Source organism: Podarcis raffonei, chromosome 12 (assembly GCF_027172205.1).
Source record: "Podarcis raffonei isolate rPodRaf1 chromosome 12, rPodRaf1.pri, whole genome shotgun sequence".
In the NCBI taxonomy this organism is placed as follows: domain Eukaryota; kingdom Metazoa; phylum Chordata; class Lepidosauria; order Squamata; family Lacertidae; genus Podarcis; species Podarcis raffonei.
In genome coordinates this window covers 34,049-52,990 of record NC_070613.1, presented here as the reverse complement: position 1 = coordinate 52,990, position 18,942 = coordinate 34,049, and the positions used below count along the sequence as shown (strand labels likewise).

Sequence of the window (18,942 nt, the reverse complement as noted above, 5' to 3'; positions counted from 1 at the left end):
CATCAAGTGCCACTGAGTACATATATCTCAAAGAAGAAAATTGTTGTAGGCTTCATAGAATCATAGAATAGAATCATAGAATCATAGAGTTGGAATAGACCACAAGGGCCATCGAATCCAACCCCCTGCCAAGCAGGAAACACCATCAGAGCACTCCTGACATATGGTTGTCAAGCCTCTGCTTAAAGACCTCCAAAGAAGGAGACTCCACCACACTCCTTGGCAGCAAATTCCACTGTCAAACAGCTCTTACTGTTAGGAAGTTCTTCCTAATGTTTAGGTGGAATCTTCTTTCTTGTAGTTTGGATCCATTGCTCCGTGTCCGCTTCTCTGGAGCAGCAGAAAACAACCTTTCTCCCTCCTCTATGTGACATCCTTTTATATATTTGAACATGGCTATCATATCACCCCTTAACCTCCTCTTCTCCAGGCTAAACATGCCCAGCTCCCTTAGCCATTCCTCATAAGGCATCGTTTCCAGGCCTTTGACCATTTTGGTTGCCCTCCTCTGGACACGTTCCAGTTTGTCAGTGTCCTTCTTGAACTGTGGTGCCCAGAACTGGACACAGTACTCCAGGTGACGTCTGACCAGAGCAGAATACAGTGGCACTATTACTTCCCTTGATCTAGATGCTATACTCCTATTGATGCAGCCCAGAATTGCATTGGCTTTTTTAGTTGCTGCCTCACACTGTTGGCTCATGTCAAGTTTGTGGTCAACCAAGACTCCTAGATCCTTTTCACATGTACTGCTCTCAAGCCAGGGTTCAAAAAGGAAAAGAAAAACTCTAGCCATTCATTATGCAACTTCAAATGACATCAGCACACAAGGGAAATTATAATAACACCTATCCATGCCAAAATGGCTAGTTTATATATTCTTGTGCATTTTGCAAACAAATGTCATAAACCATCAGAATTGGAAAAACAATATCCCTTATGGGCTCCATGGGAGGCACTGATGACACCCTGGGTGTCAACAGCCACCACTTGGGTGCCCATTGCTTTAAGCCCAGACTTTTTTTTTTTTTTACTAATCTTTTTATTGATATTTTGGAAACGACATCAAACAATACAAAAAAGAAAAAAGACTGAAAAGAAGAAAAGCAAACAAACGAACAAACAACAACAACAACAACGCCTATAAACATAAAACAAACAAACCAACATAACATCACTCAATTGACTTCCTTCCATCTCAGTTTAGGCAAAATAAACTCATAGCTTATCTGCAGATTGTATTATATCAGCTCTTTACATCACAGGTTTTAGATTCCGCCCACTGTGATTTTGGTAATACCTAGATTGATTTCAATGTAACTTACGCTTTAAGCCCAGACTTTTGACAGTGTGTGTGTACAACTCACTTGGGAACTTTATGGAGAAGTCTGGGTAAAGATGATGATGAGGTAGGTGTATGCCAAGTGTGTGTGAGCCACGTGTGATAATTTATCTCTAATCAGGGACAAAGCAGCCTTCCTAACTAAGTGCAACCAAATGCATGTCATTCAAGGAAGAAAAAATAGTTGTAGAGTTCAGGTAGAAAAACCCCCTACTACTTCAATTGCTCATGATGCAGTTTCAAGGAACATCAACACTCAGGAGAAATTATCATCACTCCTCTCACTGTCAAAATTACTGGTTTCCATCCTCGTACACAATGTGTGTCATTGGCAAGACCATCAGTCAGAATCTGAACAAGAAAGAAAGATATAAAACCCTTGTGTTGTTGACCAGTGGATCTGGACACAGGTAGGGCTCTGTCATTCACCTGCATCATCATTTTCCCTGTGCAGGTTAGGGTCTGCTTCCCACCAGATGATTCTGCCGTGATTTTAACCCCCAAAGTATACACTGTTCTTCATCATTTTTTACATACCTGGCACTCAGCAGGTTTTTTGGGGGGGGAGGGGGAGTGAAGGGAGAAATAGAACACCCTCTTCAGGAACACTGATGATCACAGAGCCATTACTAAATGCAAAGACCAGGCTATAGTTCATGCAGTCCCTAAAATGCCAGGCTCTGGTGTAAATCAGTGTAGCACCACCATTTGGCACCATTCAAGGGAGTTTGTAGCAAAACAGATAAGAAGATTGAGGCAAAACATGACAGTCTATGTTGGGAGGGAAAGTGTTTTCCATAGGATTGTGTTGGTTATGGTGTTTCTGCTGTTACTGCTTTGTCATACGGTGTGCAAGACACATTCTATTGACTGCAGCATCCTTGATGATCCTCTTCCTATTCCTCATAATTTTTACCAGCCGGGCGACCTGGTCATTGGGGGAATTGTTTCTCAGGTCTTTTTCCTCTACAGTAACCTCTCTTTCACAGAACAGCCTACACAGATAATGATTGATGAACATTAGGCATTATTTCATTTACCGGTAATCAGGAATTTCCTGGTGTACAGAGAATCAATCAGTCAGTCCAGTCTACCAGCTCAAGTTAAAAACATCAAGAAGTTTTTAAAGAGTATTTTTTTAAGACACTCTTTCATTAGCTGCTACAACAGATTCCATTTGATGGATGTTTGTCAATATCCTGAAGTATTAAAATTGTTTTTTCTCTTTTTCAGATGTGGATGTTTGTGCCAATTGTCCTGATGACAAGTATGCAAAGGATTCCTTTTAGCTATTTTTGCCATTTCTTTCTCTTTAATCACTCTTTTAGTACTTGGAACTTTTGTGAAGCACAAGGACACTCCCATCGTCAAAGCCAACAACCGGAGCCTCACCTACGTCCCCCTCCTCTCCCTCCTTCTCTGCTTCCTCTGCTCCGTGCTCTTCATTGGTCAGCCCAGAAAGGTGGTGTCAGGGGCTCAGGAGCAGAAGCACAGGGGAGAGAGGAAATGGAGAGCGAAGGGGAAGAATCCGAGGGCAGCGTAGGGGAGTATGGCAGTGACCCGAGAGATTCCATGAGCTTCTCCAGCGAATCAGAAGATTCCCAGAAGGGGGCGCCGATGGTCAGGGCAAGAGGGGTCCCAGGGGGGACGCACCAGAAACAAGGGGCCAGCGGGGACTCCCAAAGCAGCAGCGGGAGATCAGGACCAGCTTCCCCACCAGAGCGTAGTGGGGGGGAAGAGTCCCATGTGTCAGGACCAGCGTCTCCTCCAGCAGGGAGAGAAGATGAGTCAGGGCTGACCATGCCTCCATCGGAGAGTAGGGGAACGGAGGGGAGGTCAGTTCCAGCTAGCCTCCCCGAAGGGGGAAGCAGTGACAGCAGCAGTGGAACGGTCAGGAGGAAGGTTGCCGGCTGGGCGCGCGCGCCAAGTTCAAATGTACAGGCGCGCGGGACAGCAGAAAACCCGGATTGGGAACCAGGTCCTAAAGCCCGCCGGAGGCAGGGGGAAGACTCAGGGGACTCAGCGTCAGAAGAGTCTAGGAAGGGGGAGACCCCGACGGACAGGCGGAACCAGAGGAGGAAAGAGCAAAGGAAGAGGTGGAGCAAGGCTAGAGTCTTAAACTGGTGTCTGGGGGGAGGAGATTCAGACGGAGCTTCGGCGGTCTAGAGTTTGAGACGTAGAGCTGCACGCTGCGGCTGTGAAAGCGAAACTGAACTTCAATAAAGACTTTTGTACTTAACAACGAACCGGCGTTGGTCCTTTGTGAGCTGGGACCTCGGGCAGCTCTGACAGGTGGTCTGCCTTCTCCGACAAGCAGCCTTTGGCATCATTTTCTCGGTGGCCCTTTCCAGCATTTTGGCCAAAACCATCACTGTGGTTCTAGCATTCATGGCAACGGAAGCAGGATCCAGGGTGAGAAGATGGGTGGGGAAAGGGCCGGCCAATGCTCTTGTCCTGTCCTGCACCTCCATTCAAACCAGAATCTGTGCTCTGTGGTTAAGCACTTCCCCTCCATTCCCAGATAGGGACACACACTCACTGAAAGGGAAAACCATCCTGCAATGCAATGAGGGTTCAGTTACCATGTTTTACTGTGTCTTGGGCTCTATGAGCTGGCTAGCCTTTGTCAGCTTCTTTGTGGCTTTCCTAGCCAGGAGGTTGCCAGATAGTTTCAATGAAGCCAAGTTCATCACCTTCAGCATGTTGGCATTTTGCAGTGTTTGGTTATCATTCCTCCCAACTTACCTAAGCACCAAAGGGAAATACATGGTGGCTGTGGAGATCTTCTCCATCTTATCATCCGGTGCTGGATTACCGAGTTGCATCTTTTCTCCGAAACGCTACATCGTTCTGCTGAGGCCTGAGCTGAACGACAGGGAGCAGCTCATAAGAAAAGCAAAATGAAAGAGTATGGCCATCTCTTCATTGTGCATCTAGACAAATGCTGATGATGGAGATCTCGAGAGGATTTGGCTATGCGTATTTGCTTAGGGAAACTCCTTTCAGCGTGGTTCTTGACTCAGTCAATGTGCCACAAATACCCCCATCCCTACTTCTATGTTGGCGGTTTCCAGAGAGATTGGAATAGGACCCAAAGCTGATTTTTTATTCAGGGTTTTCCTCAATTCATGTTGGGAATAAATTAGGAGTGAAAGGCATCTCAAATCCTGATGGCAGCGCCAGAGTCCAGGCCTGCATTCTGTTACTCTGGCTTTCTCATCCCAAACCAACCATGCATCCTGCCATAAAACTATAAAATCTTAAGACATAAAGACATAAAATCTCGGTTTCGTGAACATCAATTACATGCAGTAAAACCACAGTCACAGTGAAGTCATTAACTACACATATTCTGAATTGCCAGTTGAAGACAATTAGGTATTTTTGCCAATTCAGCGGAAATCAGCCCGGATGCCATTTCGTTGCCCAATTCCTGGATGAGTTTGGGAAAACCCAGATATATGGCAGCCCTGAGTAGTGGCCATTGCTTCAGTTCACAGTGCAGGGTTCTAAATAAGTCAAATTGAGGTTGTAGCTGTGGTTGGCTAAATTGGGCAGTGGATCATGAGGTCAGAGAGACATTTCCAGGATCTGGAGTTCTTACAATTTTTATATATGGAGCAAGAGTCCCTTTGATTGATCAATGTAAAATGAAGTCAGCTGGTATAGAATACAACTTCCCTGGTCTCCAGATTTATCACTTTCTATGCTTTCCTGGACAAAATGGAGATTCAGAATCAAGGTATTTGGGCACCCTCAAAAGAAAAACACACACCCAAAAATAAATGTTAGAAAGGGACAAGATTAGATGCAGATGAATAAAGCATTTTCGTTATTAAAAAAATCAAGATTCCTTGTGCTCCCTTCTGCTCCCCTTCCCCTTTCTCCCCACCCAGGGGAGCCCTGCTCTCCGCCTGCCCCTCAAAGTCAGCGCGCCTTGCAGGGTTGGCCTGGGCAGAGACAGCCTCTCCTCCCCACCTGCTCCCCAGCAGCTGCTATGAGCTGCCCAAGGGAGGATGCCAGCAGCGGCAGCCATGGAGAGGCAAGAGGAGGCTTCCTGGCCACCTCCACTGTTGCCACCACTCAGGACAAGCCCTGGCTCATCCTCCTTCCGAGTTGGTGCTGACAGAACTGGCTTGGGAAATAGGGACAATGCAGGATCAAATCAGAAGCCATGATGGCTCTTTTGGAATTATGAAACTGTCCATGGAAAATCAGAAGACTTGGAGGGTATACTATTCCTCTTTTAACCTTCTTGCCAGATACTGCCCATTCTTTGCTTTCAAGGGTGATGGGAACTGATGCGCTAATGGAGCTTGGATTCACGTCATGTGAACCCCAGAAACAATTCCAGTGCTCAGGTGAAACGAGACTGTTTGAAGATATAACAAAAATCCAAGAAGCAGGAAATACGTGGGGGGAAAGTTTGGGTGTGCAGTCACTAAACAGGGTTTGGGCTGGGTGTTCATCAGTATGCAGATGACACCCAGCTCTACCTCTCCTTTAAATCAGAACCAGTGAAGGCGGTGAAGGTCCTGTGTGAGTGTCTGGAGGCAGTTGGAGGATGGATGGTGGCTAACAGATCAAGGTTGAATCCTGACAAGACAGAAGCACTGTTTTTGGCGGACAGGGTGTGGGTGGGTGTGGGGGATTCCCTGGTCCTGAATGGGGTAACTGTGCCTCTGAAGGACCAGGTGCGCAGCCTGAGAGTCATTTTGGACTCACAGCTGTCCATGGAGGTGCAGGTTAATTTTGTGTCCAGGGCGGCTGTCTACCAGCTCCATCTGGTACGCAGGCTAAGATCCTATCTGCCTGCGGACTGCCTTGCCAGAGTGGTGCATGCTCTGGTTATCTCCCGCTTGAACTACTGCAATGCGCTCTACGTGGGGCTACCTTTGAAGGTGACCCGGAAACTACAACTAATCCAGAATGTGGCAGCTAGACTGGTGACTGGGAGTGGCCACCGAGACCACATAACACCGGTCCTGAGAGATCTGCATTGGCTCCCAGTACATTTCCGAGCACAATTCAATGTGTTGGTGCTGACCTTTAAAGCCCTAAATGGCCTCGGTCCTGTATACCTGAAGGAGCGTCTCCAGCCCCATCGTTCTGCCCGGACACTGAGGTCCAGCGCTGAGGGCCTTCTGGCGGTTCCCTTATTGCGGTTACAGGGAACCAGGCAGAGGGCCTTCTCGGTAGTGGCGCTTGCCCTGTGGAACGCCCTCCCATCAGATGTCAAGGAAATAAGCAGCTATCCTATCTTTAAAAGACACTTGAAGGCAGCCCTGTTTAGGGAAGTTTTTAATATTTAATGCTGTACTGTTTTTAACACTTGACTGGAAGCCGCCCAGAGTGGCTGGGGAAACTCAGCCAGATGGGCGAGGTAGAAATAATAAATTATATTATTATTATTATTATTATTATTATTATTATTATTATTATTAAATATACTGCAGGTTCAACTGCTTAATTTAGTGCATATTGGGCAATGAGGCCTTTCTCTTCATCGTCGTCTTCTAAACATCTTTCCTAGCCAGGAAGTTATCAATGAAGTCAAATTTATTACAATAGCAGCACAGGGTTTTGCTTTTGTTTCCTTTTTGGAAACAGTTATTCTTTGCTCCAACCTACTTGAGCACCACTGGATAAAGTTGCTCATTATAAAATGTGTAGGATAAATCTAGTACTGTTAACTGGCCCTGCATTTGAAGCCTACAATCCCCAGAGCTACCCATAAAGAGAGTTTGATTGCTAAACCATCCTGGGAACTGAAGCTCTGGCAGAGGAATAGGGATCTCCTAACAATTCTGTTATGATTTGTGGGTGAACATAATTTCACTTCTTGGCAGAGCTAACCTGGACTTACTGGAATATACCCTCTAGCTATTTTATTATCCCTCAGAATTGTAGGAATTACATGTGTGTCTTGACTCTTAACAGTTTATTTCACGTGTGAGGCAAATTCAGAAGTCAAAAACACACTAGGAAAATTACAACTCCTATCATTATGAAAATTACTGGTTTTCATTCTCTTATACAGTGTACACCCAGAGCCTGTTAGTGCCATGAATTATCAGCATACGATTAAAAATATATAAAATCTTCATGATGTTGAGAACCCTATTTAGACATATACACTGCAGGCATTCTTTTGTGTGAATTTTTCTTTATAGAGTTAATTTTGCCACAATCTTTATCTAAAGAATGACTATCTCTCATTCTCAGTCTTTCTACTCGTGCAGTTAATCTTCTGCACCAAATATTCTTAATGTGAAAACTTAGAGCTGGCTGACCAGTGATTATTAACACACACCTGGACCCTGCCCTTTTGTGCCTGGTGTGCTTTTGGATAGGTGTTAGAGATCTCACAAGGTTGTGTCCCCCACCCCCCTTTTCAGACAGAGAAAAAGTTAATACCCGTAGCTGAACAGCTTTGTGTGAAGATGTTAAGAATAATACATATATATTATTCTCCCTCGCTCTTTGAGATAAATCAAGAACAAGGAAAAGGGCTGGTCAGAGCCACTTAGCAACACCATTAAATCAGTGTAGTAACTCCAATCAACAGAGGCAATAGAAAAACTGATAGCCAGAAATAATACTGTAGTTTGAAAGATGGGAAAGCAAAGTTTTGTCAACCGGGCCATCCATCTGCTGATGTTGCATCTCATACTGCTAGATCATGCTGCATGCAAGACACAATCCATTAATTGCAGCATATATGATGATCCCCTCCCGATCCCTCATCAATATTACCAGCCAGGAGACCTGGTCATTGGCGAGATTGTTTCTCAAGTTGTCTTCATGCACGATACACTCGATTTGAGGAAACAGCCGACACAGAACTTGATTGATGAGCCTGTGTAAGTAATTATTCTTTATACTCCTCTCATTCTAAATGATGTACAGTCCATAATTACTAAGGACACATCACTAAGAAATGCCATTCTTTATTTACTTTTTGGGAATGAAGAAACAAGCATTTTGGATTGATAATACATATAGTGTCTTCTCCATTACAATGTGGGCACAAACAAATTTCCCTTCACCAAAGCCCATTAAAATCCATGGATCCTGTGTATTTTTAGAACCTCCGCAGAATAACTGTAGAAGACTGCTTAGGGGGTTACTGCAACCATGGTGTGGGGGTGGGGAGCAGGTAAATAAATAAGTAAATAAATAAATAAATAAATAAATAGGTACTGCTGTGGTGGGAAGCTAAGCAGTGTTTCTGTGCGCTCTGGTTTCCGTCATGGTGTCCCATTGTGCCAGAAGCAGTTGAGTTTTGCTGCCCACATGACCCGGAAAGCTGTCTGTGGACAAACGCTGATTCCCTTGGCCTGAAAAGCAAGATGAGCGCCACAACCCATAGTTGCCTTGACTGAACGTAACCTCCCAGGGGTCCTTTACTTTTACCCTTTTTTAAGGAGGGTATATGACAACATGGTGGATTTTGTCCTTTTTAACACCCCTCCCAATTGTTCTGTTCTTTCCACATTTTGGAATCCTTGTCCTCCTTCTCCCTCCTCCAAATTTTCTAGTTTTATTGTCTTTTCAATATTCCATTCCAAGTTATCACATATAGAGGATACTACCAATCTTTATAAGAAGAATGAATCAGAATAATTTGGATTTGAATAACCCTTGGCTTTTTTTCCCTACCAGAATTTTGGAGATCAGACAAAAGTTTAGGAAAAGTTGTGACAGATGCAATAATATATATTCCATTTTATATTTGGATTTTAAAAAAAAAATTAAGTATTGTATATGTGATGGATTCCCGCATTCACTTTGAATATTGTGACTCACACAGGTACAATTTATGGTGATGAGTGGGAGATAAATGCTGCACACACATTTGCCAATACTAATCAAGTCCACACTCAACGCCCCCCCCCCTGCAAGAAAAATATATCACAGTTTGATCTTCTTCTTTTAAAAATGTATATAGGTCCTTGAGCACCAGGCCCATCTCAGGAGAATGGCTTTCAAAGCAGGCAAGTTTGTGGGAACTTCTGAGCATCCCCTTTGCACTTCCTTAAATCTTCTCTAATTTCATGAACTTATGGAAGTTGTCTTTATATCTGTATTATGGTATCTCAGATTTCAGATATAAAAATGACTTTTTACCTGTAAAAGGTTTTAAATAAGAATGTACTGAGTAAAATGACAAGAATTTCCATCTGTTCATTTGGGTTCATTCGGCAAAGGTTAGGCAGATTTTGTCAGGGCCAACCAAGGGTGTTTGGCCAATTGAGGAAAACAAAATGCCGCCCTCCTGCCACCCCCCACCCCCCAGTTGTGAAGGTTGTGGGGTAGGAAAAGGAGGCTGCGGCAGGTGGGCCTGGGCGAGACTGCAGCTGCCGCCTGATGCCACTGCCTCCTCCTACCACATGGGTGGGCCAGCCCATAGTTTTCTACTTGTTGTTGTTGTTTAATCGTTTAGTCGTGTCCGACTCTTCATGACCCCATGGACCAGAGCACACCAGGCACTCCTGTCTTCAGTTTTCTACTTACCCTCATTTAATTCCATTGTTTAAGCCAAAGGTGGTAATTCCATTAACTGCTTGGAATAGTTTATGAAGCAACTGGAATGATCCAAAAAATGTTTCTTTCATGTATTACATTTATTGTAGTTCAGTCTATCATCTTACATAGTTTTAAGTTACTCCTCCAATTTGGAAGCTTCCAGGTAACTAAGGATGAAATCTACAAATATGTTTTTATTCATAATGATGATGATGATGATGTTGTTGCTGCTGCTGCTCCTGCTGTTTCAGTAAAACAGGCTGTACCTTTTTCAGTTCAGTGCCAAAGAACTACCAGCATGTTCTGGCCTTAGCATTTGCTGTCAAAGAGATCAATGAGAATCCCAACATCTTATCAAATATCTCTCTTGGCTTCAAAATCCTCAACAGCTACTACACTGCCAGGATGACCTATAAGGCCACCCTCAGCCTCTTTTCTGCACAACGTCACTTTGTCCCCAACTTCAAGTGTCACAACCACAACAATCTGATAGCTCTCATTGGAGGGTGCATCTCTGAAATCTCTGCCAATGTGGCCATCATTTCAGACATCTACAAGACTCCACAGGTAAGCTGTGTGCATGAGTGTGGAGATTTCACAATTGTGACACACAATCTAGATGCCCACAAAGCTTTGAAAATGTTCCCTGATATATTTTCTTTAATGAACAGTTTAAATGTGGACTAAGTGTTAGCTTATCTAGCGAATACATAGCTCTTTAGAAAACAGTACTCACTGAGTGTTCAGCGATGGCTTAACATCAAATGGAGGGAGGTTAAATGGAGTCCCCCTAAAAACTATATTCTGGGACTGAACTGAAATTTTGAATCAATGACTCAGATGAAAGATTGGAAAGAATCTATATCAATGTGCAGCTGGTAAAAAAAGTGGAAGGGTTATTAATATTTCTAATGAATTGGACACAGTATTTCAAGTATGGCCTGGCCAAGGCAGAATAGTGATTACTAAGGCCAAGCATGGGTTTCTCAAAAATAAGTCATGCCAGACGAATCTCTCTTTTTTTATGGAATTACAAGCTTAGTAGATCAGGAGAACACTGTAGACATAGTGTATCATGATTTTGAAGCCTTAGTTTACAGGGGATTCATTTGCCCGCTTGCCCCAGGACCGAGGAGAGAACAAAAGCACCAGGGAAGCAACTTCTTCTTCGGAGAAAAGAGTTTTATTGAGATCTGCGCAGAGGCAGCCAGTGGAATACTTTCCAAAGACTGGCGGCGCCAATACACGTAAACAAGCATTCTTTTATACCTGAGAGCATACACTCATCTCCCCAATCCCCCCAATCAGCTGGCAAGGTTATAACTTATTACCTTATATGCCATATGGTTATATGGCAAGCTAAGCCCCCCTCCCTTTCTTCTCTTGCGTTACTGAAGCAAGAAGCATGAAACAAGAAGCAGCTTCTGGCTTGCAGAACTGAAGCAATTGCGGTTTTTGCTAGCTGCTTTACCACAACTGCAGAAGTTAGTTTGGGTGCAGATAATATTGAGTTTAACCCTTCCTTCTCCCTTCACTTTTAGTTAGACTTTTGACAAAGTCCCCAATGATATTCTTGCAAGGAAGCTTGTTAAAATGTGTGTGGAGCAAGATAACTGTTAAATAGATTTGTAGCTGACCAAACCCAAAGAGGACTCATTAATGATTCCTTGTCATTCTGAAAGAAAGTGACAAGTGGGGTGTCACAGGGTTCTGCCCTGGGCCCGTTGTTGTTCAACATCTTCATAAATGATTTGGATGAAGGAATTGAGGGGATGCTCATCAAATTTGCAGGTGAACACCAAAATGGGAGGGGTAGCCAATGTTGCAGAAGACTGAACTGTGATTCAAAATGACTGTAACAGGTTGGAGACCTGGGACCAAGCTTAAAAATGAATTTCAATTGGGACAAATGTAAGGTTCTGCACTTAGGCAGGAAGAACCAGCTGCAGCGGTATAAGATGTGGGACACCAAGCTTACTAGCAGTACATGTGAAAAGGATCCAGGGGTCCCATCTCAAGGACTGTCACATGGAAGATGGAGCAAGCTTGTTTTCTGCTGCTCCAGAGCGTAGGACCTGAACGCTGCAATTCTATGAGTCTAAGCAGGATGTTAAACATGACAACCTGCTGGATTCTCTGGAACATTATAATTAAAATTATCTTGTAATGCTTCTCAAAAATGGCCCTGCAACTGTGATTCACAGGTGTAGCATGATCTTCTCCATCTGAAAAAATATTCATGCATTTTATTTCAGCTTACTTATGGATCATTTCTGCCAGTACAAGGTGCCAAAAGGCTGTTCCCGTTTTTGTACCAGATGGTCCCAAATGAAGCCCACCAGCACAAGGGAGTGGTGCTGTTACTTCAGCATTTCAAATGGACATGGATTGGGCTCTTGGCTGTGGATGATGACAAAGGGGACAAGTTTTTACAGACAATTGTACCAATGCTTTCGCAGAATCATATTTGTTATGACTTCATAGTCAGAATCCCAAAATGGAATTATGTGGATGAAATGCTAGAATTAGGCATTGAAAGTCTGAGAAACTATGTAAGTGCCTTTCAGAGAAAAGCCAATGTAGTATTTATTTATGGAGAACCTCCTTCCTTTATGATTTTGAGAATTATGCTGTTGGGAATACCATTATATTATTCATCACCACCTCTGGGTAAAGTCTGGCTTGTTACATCCCACTGGGATTTTGCATCACAATCTCTTCACAAACAGTTTGATATACAAACCTTTCATGGCTCCCTAACCTTCACTGTTCACTCAAACCAGCTGGTAGGATTCCAAGAGTTCCTTCAGATGATAAGACCTTCCTGGGCCCAAAGAGATGGTTTTATCCAGGACTTCTGGGAACAATCCTTCAGCTGTTCATTAAAACTGCCTAAAGGACAGGAGGAAGAGGAGAAGACAAGCTGCACTGGGGAGGAGAAATTGGAAAGCATTCCTGGAATTTTATTTGAAATGAAAATGACAGGCCACAGCTACAATGTCTACAATGCTGTCTATGCTCTGACACATGCTTTGAATGCTATATACAAATCCATCACCAAACACAGAAGACTGGGAGGAGACAGACTGGCATTTCAGAATGTGCAGTCTTGGCAGGTAATTACAACTCTTTTTAAAAGTTTTTATTAATATTTTTCAAATTGATGCATTTCATTAATTTTACAGTCATTTAAACATTACAAAACTTGAATTCCTTCCCCCACTTTCTGTGCTTCCTTAAATTTATTTTTTAATATCTTCTGCATATCCAAATTCATTTAATTATCTACTTTAAATATATACTCTTATGAAACTGCAGGTTATTACAATAATCCTGCCAATGTTTTATCTGTTTGCAATTTATCTGTAAATATTCAATAAACCATTTCCATTCTTTTATAAGAAGTTAGCTTGATTTATTCTTCTTCTGGTAAGTTTCACTATATCTGCATAGTCCATAAGTTTTTGTATCCATTCTTCCTTTGCTGGGACTTCTGCTTCTTTGAATTTTGGGGCGAGTAGCATTCTGGCAGCTGTAGTAACATACATAAATAAATTTCTATACAATTTAGGTAGTTCTGTCCTATAATTCCCAAAAGAAAAGCTTCTGGTTTCATGAACTTTCACCTTTTTGTATCATAAATAAGCGTGCCAGCCAAAAAATATTATCATGACCTTCTAAGTGTAAAATATGTGAATTCTCTAACCTCATCCTTTCCTTCAACCAACAAAGACAGGTTGCCTCATAATATAATCTCATATCTGGTAGGGGGACACCTCCTCTTTCTTTTGCATCTATCAATATTTTATATTTTATTCTTGGGTTTTTCTCTTGCCAAATATATTTAGAAATATCTTTTTGCCATGCATTGAATCAATCTGTCCTGCCAATCTCCGGAATAATTTGAAACAGAAATAACATTCTTGGCAACACATTCATCTTTATAGTCAACATTTTACCTAATAATGAAAGATTCATTCTGTCCGAAATTTGCAAATTTCTTTTAATATCTTCCCAGGTTTTAAGATAATTGTCTTTATATAAATTTTCTATTATTTGCTGTTACCCATATACCTAAATATTTAACCTTTCTTTCAATTTTTAAACCAGATACATCTTGTAATTTGTTTTTACTCTCCTCCTTCATATTTTTAACCAAAAATTGATTTTTTCTTTATTAAGATTTATTATATTTATTATATTTATCTTAAGACCTGCTACCTCACCAAATGTTGTTATCTCTGGTAATACTTTGGGGGTTGACTCTATTGGTTCATCTACAGATATCACCACGTCGTCTGCAAATGCTTTTAATTTATATTGTCTCTGTTCCACTCTTACACCTTTAATATCTTGATTACAACTTATTATTTGTGCTAATACTTCTAAAACTATTATAAACAACAAAGGTTGTTTGTTTGTTTGTTTGTTTGTTTGTTTGTTTGTTTGTTTGTTGTTTATAATAGGTAATTACAACTCAAAACTTTTTTTTAAAAACCATGCTAAATTTTGTTCCAAAGTCACTCTAGTTTTGCAGAATCCAATTCCATTTAAAATAAACAAATGTGTGGGGCTTTCTTTTATTTTCCGTTTTCGACTAAAGGAACCAAAATGATATCAAGGCATATCAAGTCACCATGTTTTTAAAATAAAAAATGAGTATGAGAGGCATTTGTGAACCTCACTTAAATCATTGCAATACCTTGATCCCCTTGTTCATATTTTCGTTCAATCTAGGTGCATCAGTTTCTAAAGAGTATGGTAATCAATAATAGTGCTGGAGACACAGTGCGCTTTGATGAAAATGGTGAACAAGTTACTGGATTTGATGTTACAAACTGGGTGATGTTCCCCAATGGCTCTGTGGTTCGAGTCAAAGTTGGAGGACTGGAACCTCAGGCTCCTCTGGGCAAAGAATTAACCATTCATGATGACCTGATTGTTTGGCATCCAAGATTTAATCAGGTGTGACACAGCTACAAATACTTGTGTATATAAAAGGGGGGGAAACCCATTTTTTAAATCAGTTTATCATTTGACATGCTGTTCAGCTTCTGAATGATTCTAGTTAGCATTATATATATATATAGCAGCTCCTTCCCTTCTAAGTAAAAGAATATAAATTGTTTGGCAGCTAAACAGGTGAGCCATAACTGCAAACACTTCCATATATGAAATGAAAAGGACCGCGTGCAGTTCTCTGAGCTGGGGACGAACCTCTGGCCTCAAGCGACTCTTGGGGGATGATTATCTCTCCTCCTCCAGCCTCACGGGTTGCTGGGGGCTTAGTGCAAACATCTTGTAAGGTATTTCCAAATTCTGGACATGATGACAATAATGCATTTTTAATGCTCAGTCTCACCAAACCAATGAAACAAATTTGTGGAAGCTGATTCAGATCTGATCCTTGCTTACTCTTCATTTAACCTGCCCCTCTTGGGGCCGCCTGGTTCCTGTTGCTCCATTGGTGAAGCCAGCTCAGTTCTAAGTGAATGAGAGAGACCCAAGAAGTGCTCTTTTCAACCTCCCATTTTTTTAAAAAATGTGGTTAGGTTTCAAGAGGGCATAACTCTAACCATTGATTTTGAATGTTGTTACAGTTTTCCAATCATTTTTGGAAAAAAGAAAGTTGGTTCCATCAGAGAAAAATTAGCCACCGCCTCCATTTGTTTTCCCCTCCCAAAGCCCTTCTGGTTGAATAATATATGACATTAAAAACCAAGAGAAAATTAGGTAAACTTCATGCACAGGATTAAAAATAATTCAGTATCAAGCATAAAATAGCAGAGAATCAACTGAAAAAAATGTGATACATGATATGTAAAATAATATATTCGTTCTGAAGCAAGGTACCGTATTTTTCGCACAATAGGATGCACCGGTCCATAGGACGCACCTAGATTTGGGGGGGAAATAAAGGGGGGGAAATTTATTTTTCCCCCCCGGCGCGGGGCTGGGGCGGGGGAAGCCCGAGCTTCCCCCTCCCCCAGAACGGGACCCAGAGCCATGCCGAAGCTGCGCGCAGCTTTCGCATCGCTCTGGGAGCTTGCGGGGCTGGGGGAGGAGGAAGCCCTCCGCCAGTCTCCAAACCATGTCGGGAGACAGCGGGATGGCGCGCTGCGCCTCTCCCGATGTCCCCCGAGTTTGCGGGGCTGGCGACGGGGAGGAGCAGGCTTCTCCCCCCCCCCGCCAGCCTTCTAGCCAAGTCGGGAGACAGCGGGATGGCGCGCTGCGCCTCTCCCGCTGTCCCCTGAGTTTGCGGGGCTGGCGACGGGGAGGAGCAGGCTTCTCCCCGTTGCCAGCCTTCTAGCCAAGTCGGGGGACAGCAGGAAGGGCGCGCTGCGCCTCTCCCGCTGTCCCCTGAGTTTGCGGGGCTGGCGACGGGGAGGAGCAGGCTTCTCCCCGTTGCCAGCCTTCTAGCCAAGTCGGGGGACAACAGGAAGGGCGCGCTGCGCCTCTCCCGCTGTCCCCCGAGTTTGCGGGGCTGGCGACGGGGAGGAGCAGGCTTCTCCCCCCCCCGCCAGCCTTCTAGCCAAGTCGGGGGACAGCGGGAAGGGCGCGCTGCGCCTCTCCCGCTGTCTCCCGAGTTTGCAGGGCTGGCGACAGGGAGGAGCAGGCTTCTCCCCCCCCCCGCCAGCCTTCTAGCCAAGTCGGGGGACAGCGGGATGGCGCTCTGCGCCTCTCCCGCTGTCTCCCGAGTTTGCGGGGCTGGCGACGGGGAGGAGCAGGCTTCTCCCCCCCGCCAGCCTTCTAGCCAAGTCGGGGGACAGCGGGATGGCGCTCTGCGCCTCTCCCGCTGTCTCCCGAGTTTGCGGGGCTGGCGACGGGGAGGAGCAGGCTTCTCCCCCCCGCCAGCCTTCTAGCCAAGTCGGGGGACAGCGGGATGGCGCTCTGCGCCTCTCCCGCTGTCTCCCGAGTTTGCGGGGCTGGCGACGGGGAGGAGCAGGCTTCTCCCCATCGCCAGCCTTCTAGCCAAGTCGGGGGACAGCAGGAAGGGCGCGCTGCGCCTCTCCCGCTGTCCCCCAAGCTTGTGGGGCTGGCGGTGGGGCTCTCCTGAAGCCTGGAGAGCTAGAGGGGTCGGTGCGCACCGACCCCTCTCGCTCTCCAGGCTTCAGCGAAAGCCTGCATTCGCACCATAGGACGCACACACATTTCCCCTTCATTTTTGGAGGGGGAAAAGTGCGTCCTATAGTGCGAAAAATACGGTAGTCTATCTAATGTCTACTGAATGCAGTTTCAACCCTGGTGAGGCTCATCCTCAAGCCTACCGAGTGGCAGTGAAGACAGCCAAGAAGGCATCCTTGCTCCCAGGAGGTGGAGGTGGAGTAGACAGAACTGAGCCCTTGGCTTCTTCTTTAGTCTCCCTTTCATGTGATACAGAATAAGGCATCTCTCTTATTCCTAATCTCCCTGTTTCTGCACAGGTGCTGCCTGTTTCTCTGTGCAATGACTACTGCTATCCTGGCTACAGCAAGAAAAAGAAGGAGGGAGAGAAATTCTGCTGCTATAATTGTGTTCAGTGTCCAGAAGGGATGATCTCCAACCAGGAGGGTAGGAAGCTATATGTACATAGATACTAATAATTTTCGATAATGTAGCATAGTAATTATTTATTTGAAGAATATATCTTACACTGAATTGCTGTCCATTGTGCCTTACCATCACACAGAGAAACATTTAGCTATTACAAAGCATGAACTCAAACATGAACACGTGAACACAGAAAGATTCATTCTCATTACTGGGAATGCTTTTCTTGAAATAGTTAAAAGAATTTCAGGAAGGTAGAAAATGAATCTGACTCTTCTAATGTACTGTTCAGGTAATAATTGGTAAATGTCTAGAAATAACCAGCTTTTCATTCCTCCCCTCAGATATGGAAGCTTGTATCAATTGTCCAGAAGACCAGTATCCCAGCAAGGACCACAGTCAATGTATTCCCAAAGTTCTAAGCTACCTCTCTTACAAAGAAAATTTAGGGATTATCTTGGCTATCTTGGCCATTTCTTTCTCTTTCATCACAATTTTAGTGCTGGGAAGTTTTGTGAAACTCAGGAACACGCCCATCGTCAAGGCCAACAACCGGACCCTCACTTACACTCTCCTCATCTCCCTTCTTCTTTGCTTCCTCTGTGCTTTGCTCTTCATTGGGCAGCCAGGAAAAGGGATCTGCCTTCTACGCCAAATGGTCTTTGGCATTGTCTTCTCTGTGGCTCTTTCCTGCGTATTGGCAAAAACCATCACCGTGGTTCTGGCATTCATGGCAACCAAGCCAGGATCTGGGATGAGGAAATGGGTGGGGAAAAGACTGACCATTTCAATTGTCCTCTCCTCCACCTTCATTCAAGCTGCCATTTGTGCTCTGTGGTTAAGTACTTCCCCTCCATTCCCAGATAGGGACATGCAATCCTTGAATGGGAAGATCATATTGGAATGCAATGAGGGTTCATCTACCATGTTTTACTGTGTCTTGGGCTATATGGGTTCCCTGGCCATAATCAGCTTCATTGTGGCTTTTCTGGCCAGGAAATTACCTGATAGTTTCAATGAAGCCAAATTTATCACTTTCAGCATGTTGGTGTTTTGTAGTGTTTGGTTGTCCTTTGTTCCAACCTACCTGAGCACCAAAGGGAAATACTTGGTGGCCGTGGAGATTTTCTCCATCTTATGCTCTAGCGCTGGCTTACTGGGCTGCATCTTTTTCCCCAAATGTTACATACTTTTGTTGAGGCCTGATCTGAACAACAGAGAGCAAATAATGGCCAGAAAAAGTGAGAAAATGTAAGTTCATCTCCATGTTATGCTCACTTAGAAAATTCACTGGAAGTCCATATCATGATATTTTAAAATATTAGTGCTTTTATAAAAAGAAGTCCTTTCTCAAATGTATCCTTCTGAGTATAGTTGTACTAGACACACATTAGGTCAATGCCCTATTTTGAATTGACTTACATATGCCAACATGCAGACAATTCCAACAAGAAAGAAAAGTGGGACCAGTGGGGTTGCATAAGGAACTTACAGAAGAGCTGAGAGTTAAAGAAGGGCATGCATAAGTGTCAGAGGTTCAG

General features: G+C 43.8%; 1 protein-coding gene across 1 annotated transcript; it reads left to right on the top strand.

Annotated features, from left to right (window-relative positions):
* The first annotated feature begins 1,660 nt into the window (after positions 1 to 1,660).
* Positions 1,661 to 18,839, top strand: LOC128398346 (vomeronasal type-2 receptor 26-like). The gene is made up of 9 exons (XM_053359346.1): positions 1,661 to 1,752; positions 2,576 to 2,583; positions 2,671 to 2,790; positions 8,022 to 8,205; positions 10,147 to 10,438; positions 12,127 to 12,987; positions 14,609 to 14,836; positions 17,296 to 17,422; positions 17,746 to 18,839. Exons 1-9 carry the CDS (start codon positions 1,661 to 1,663, stop codon positions 18,654 to 18,656), a joined length of 2,823 nt encoding a protein of 940 aa, XP_053215321.1. The 3' UTR covers positions 18,657 to 18,839.
* The last annotated feature ends 103 nt before the right edge of the window (positions 18,840 to 18,942 follow it).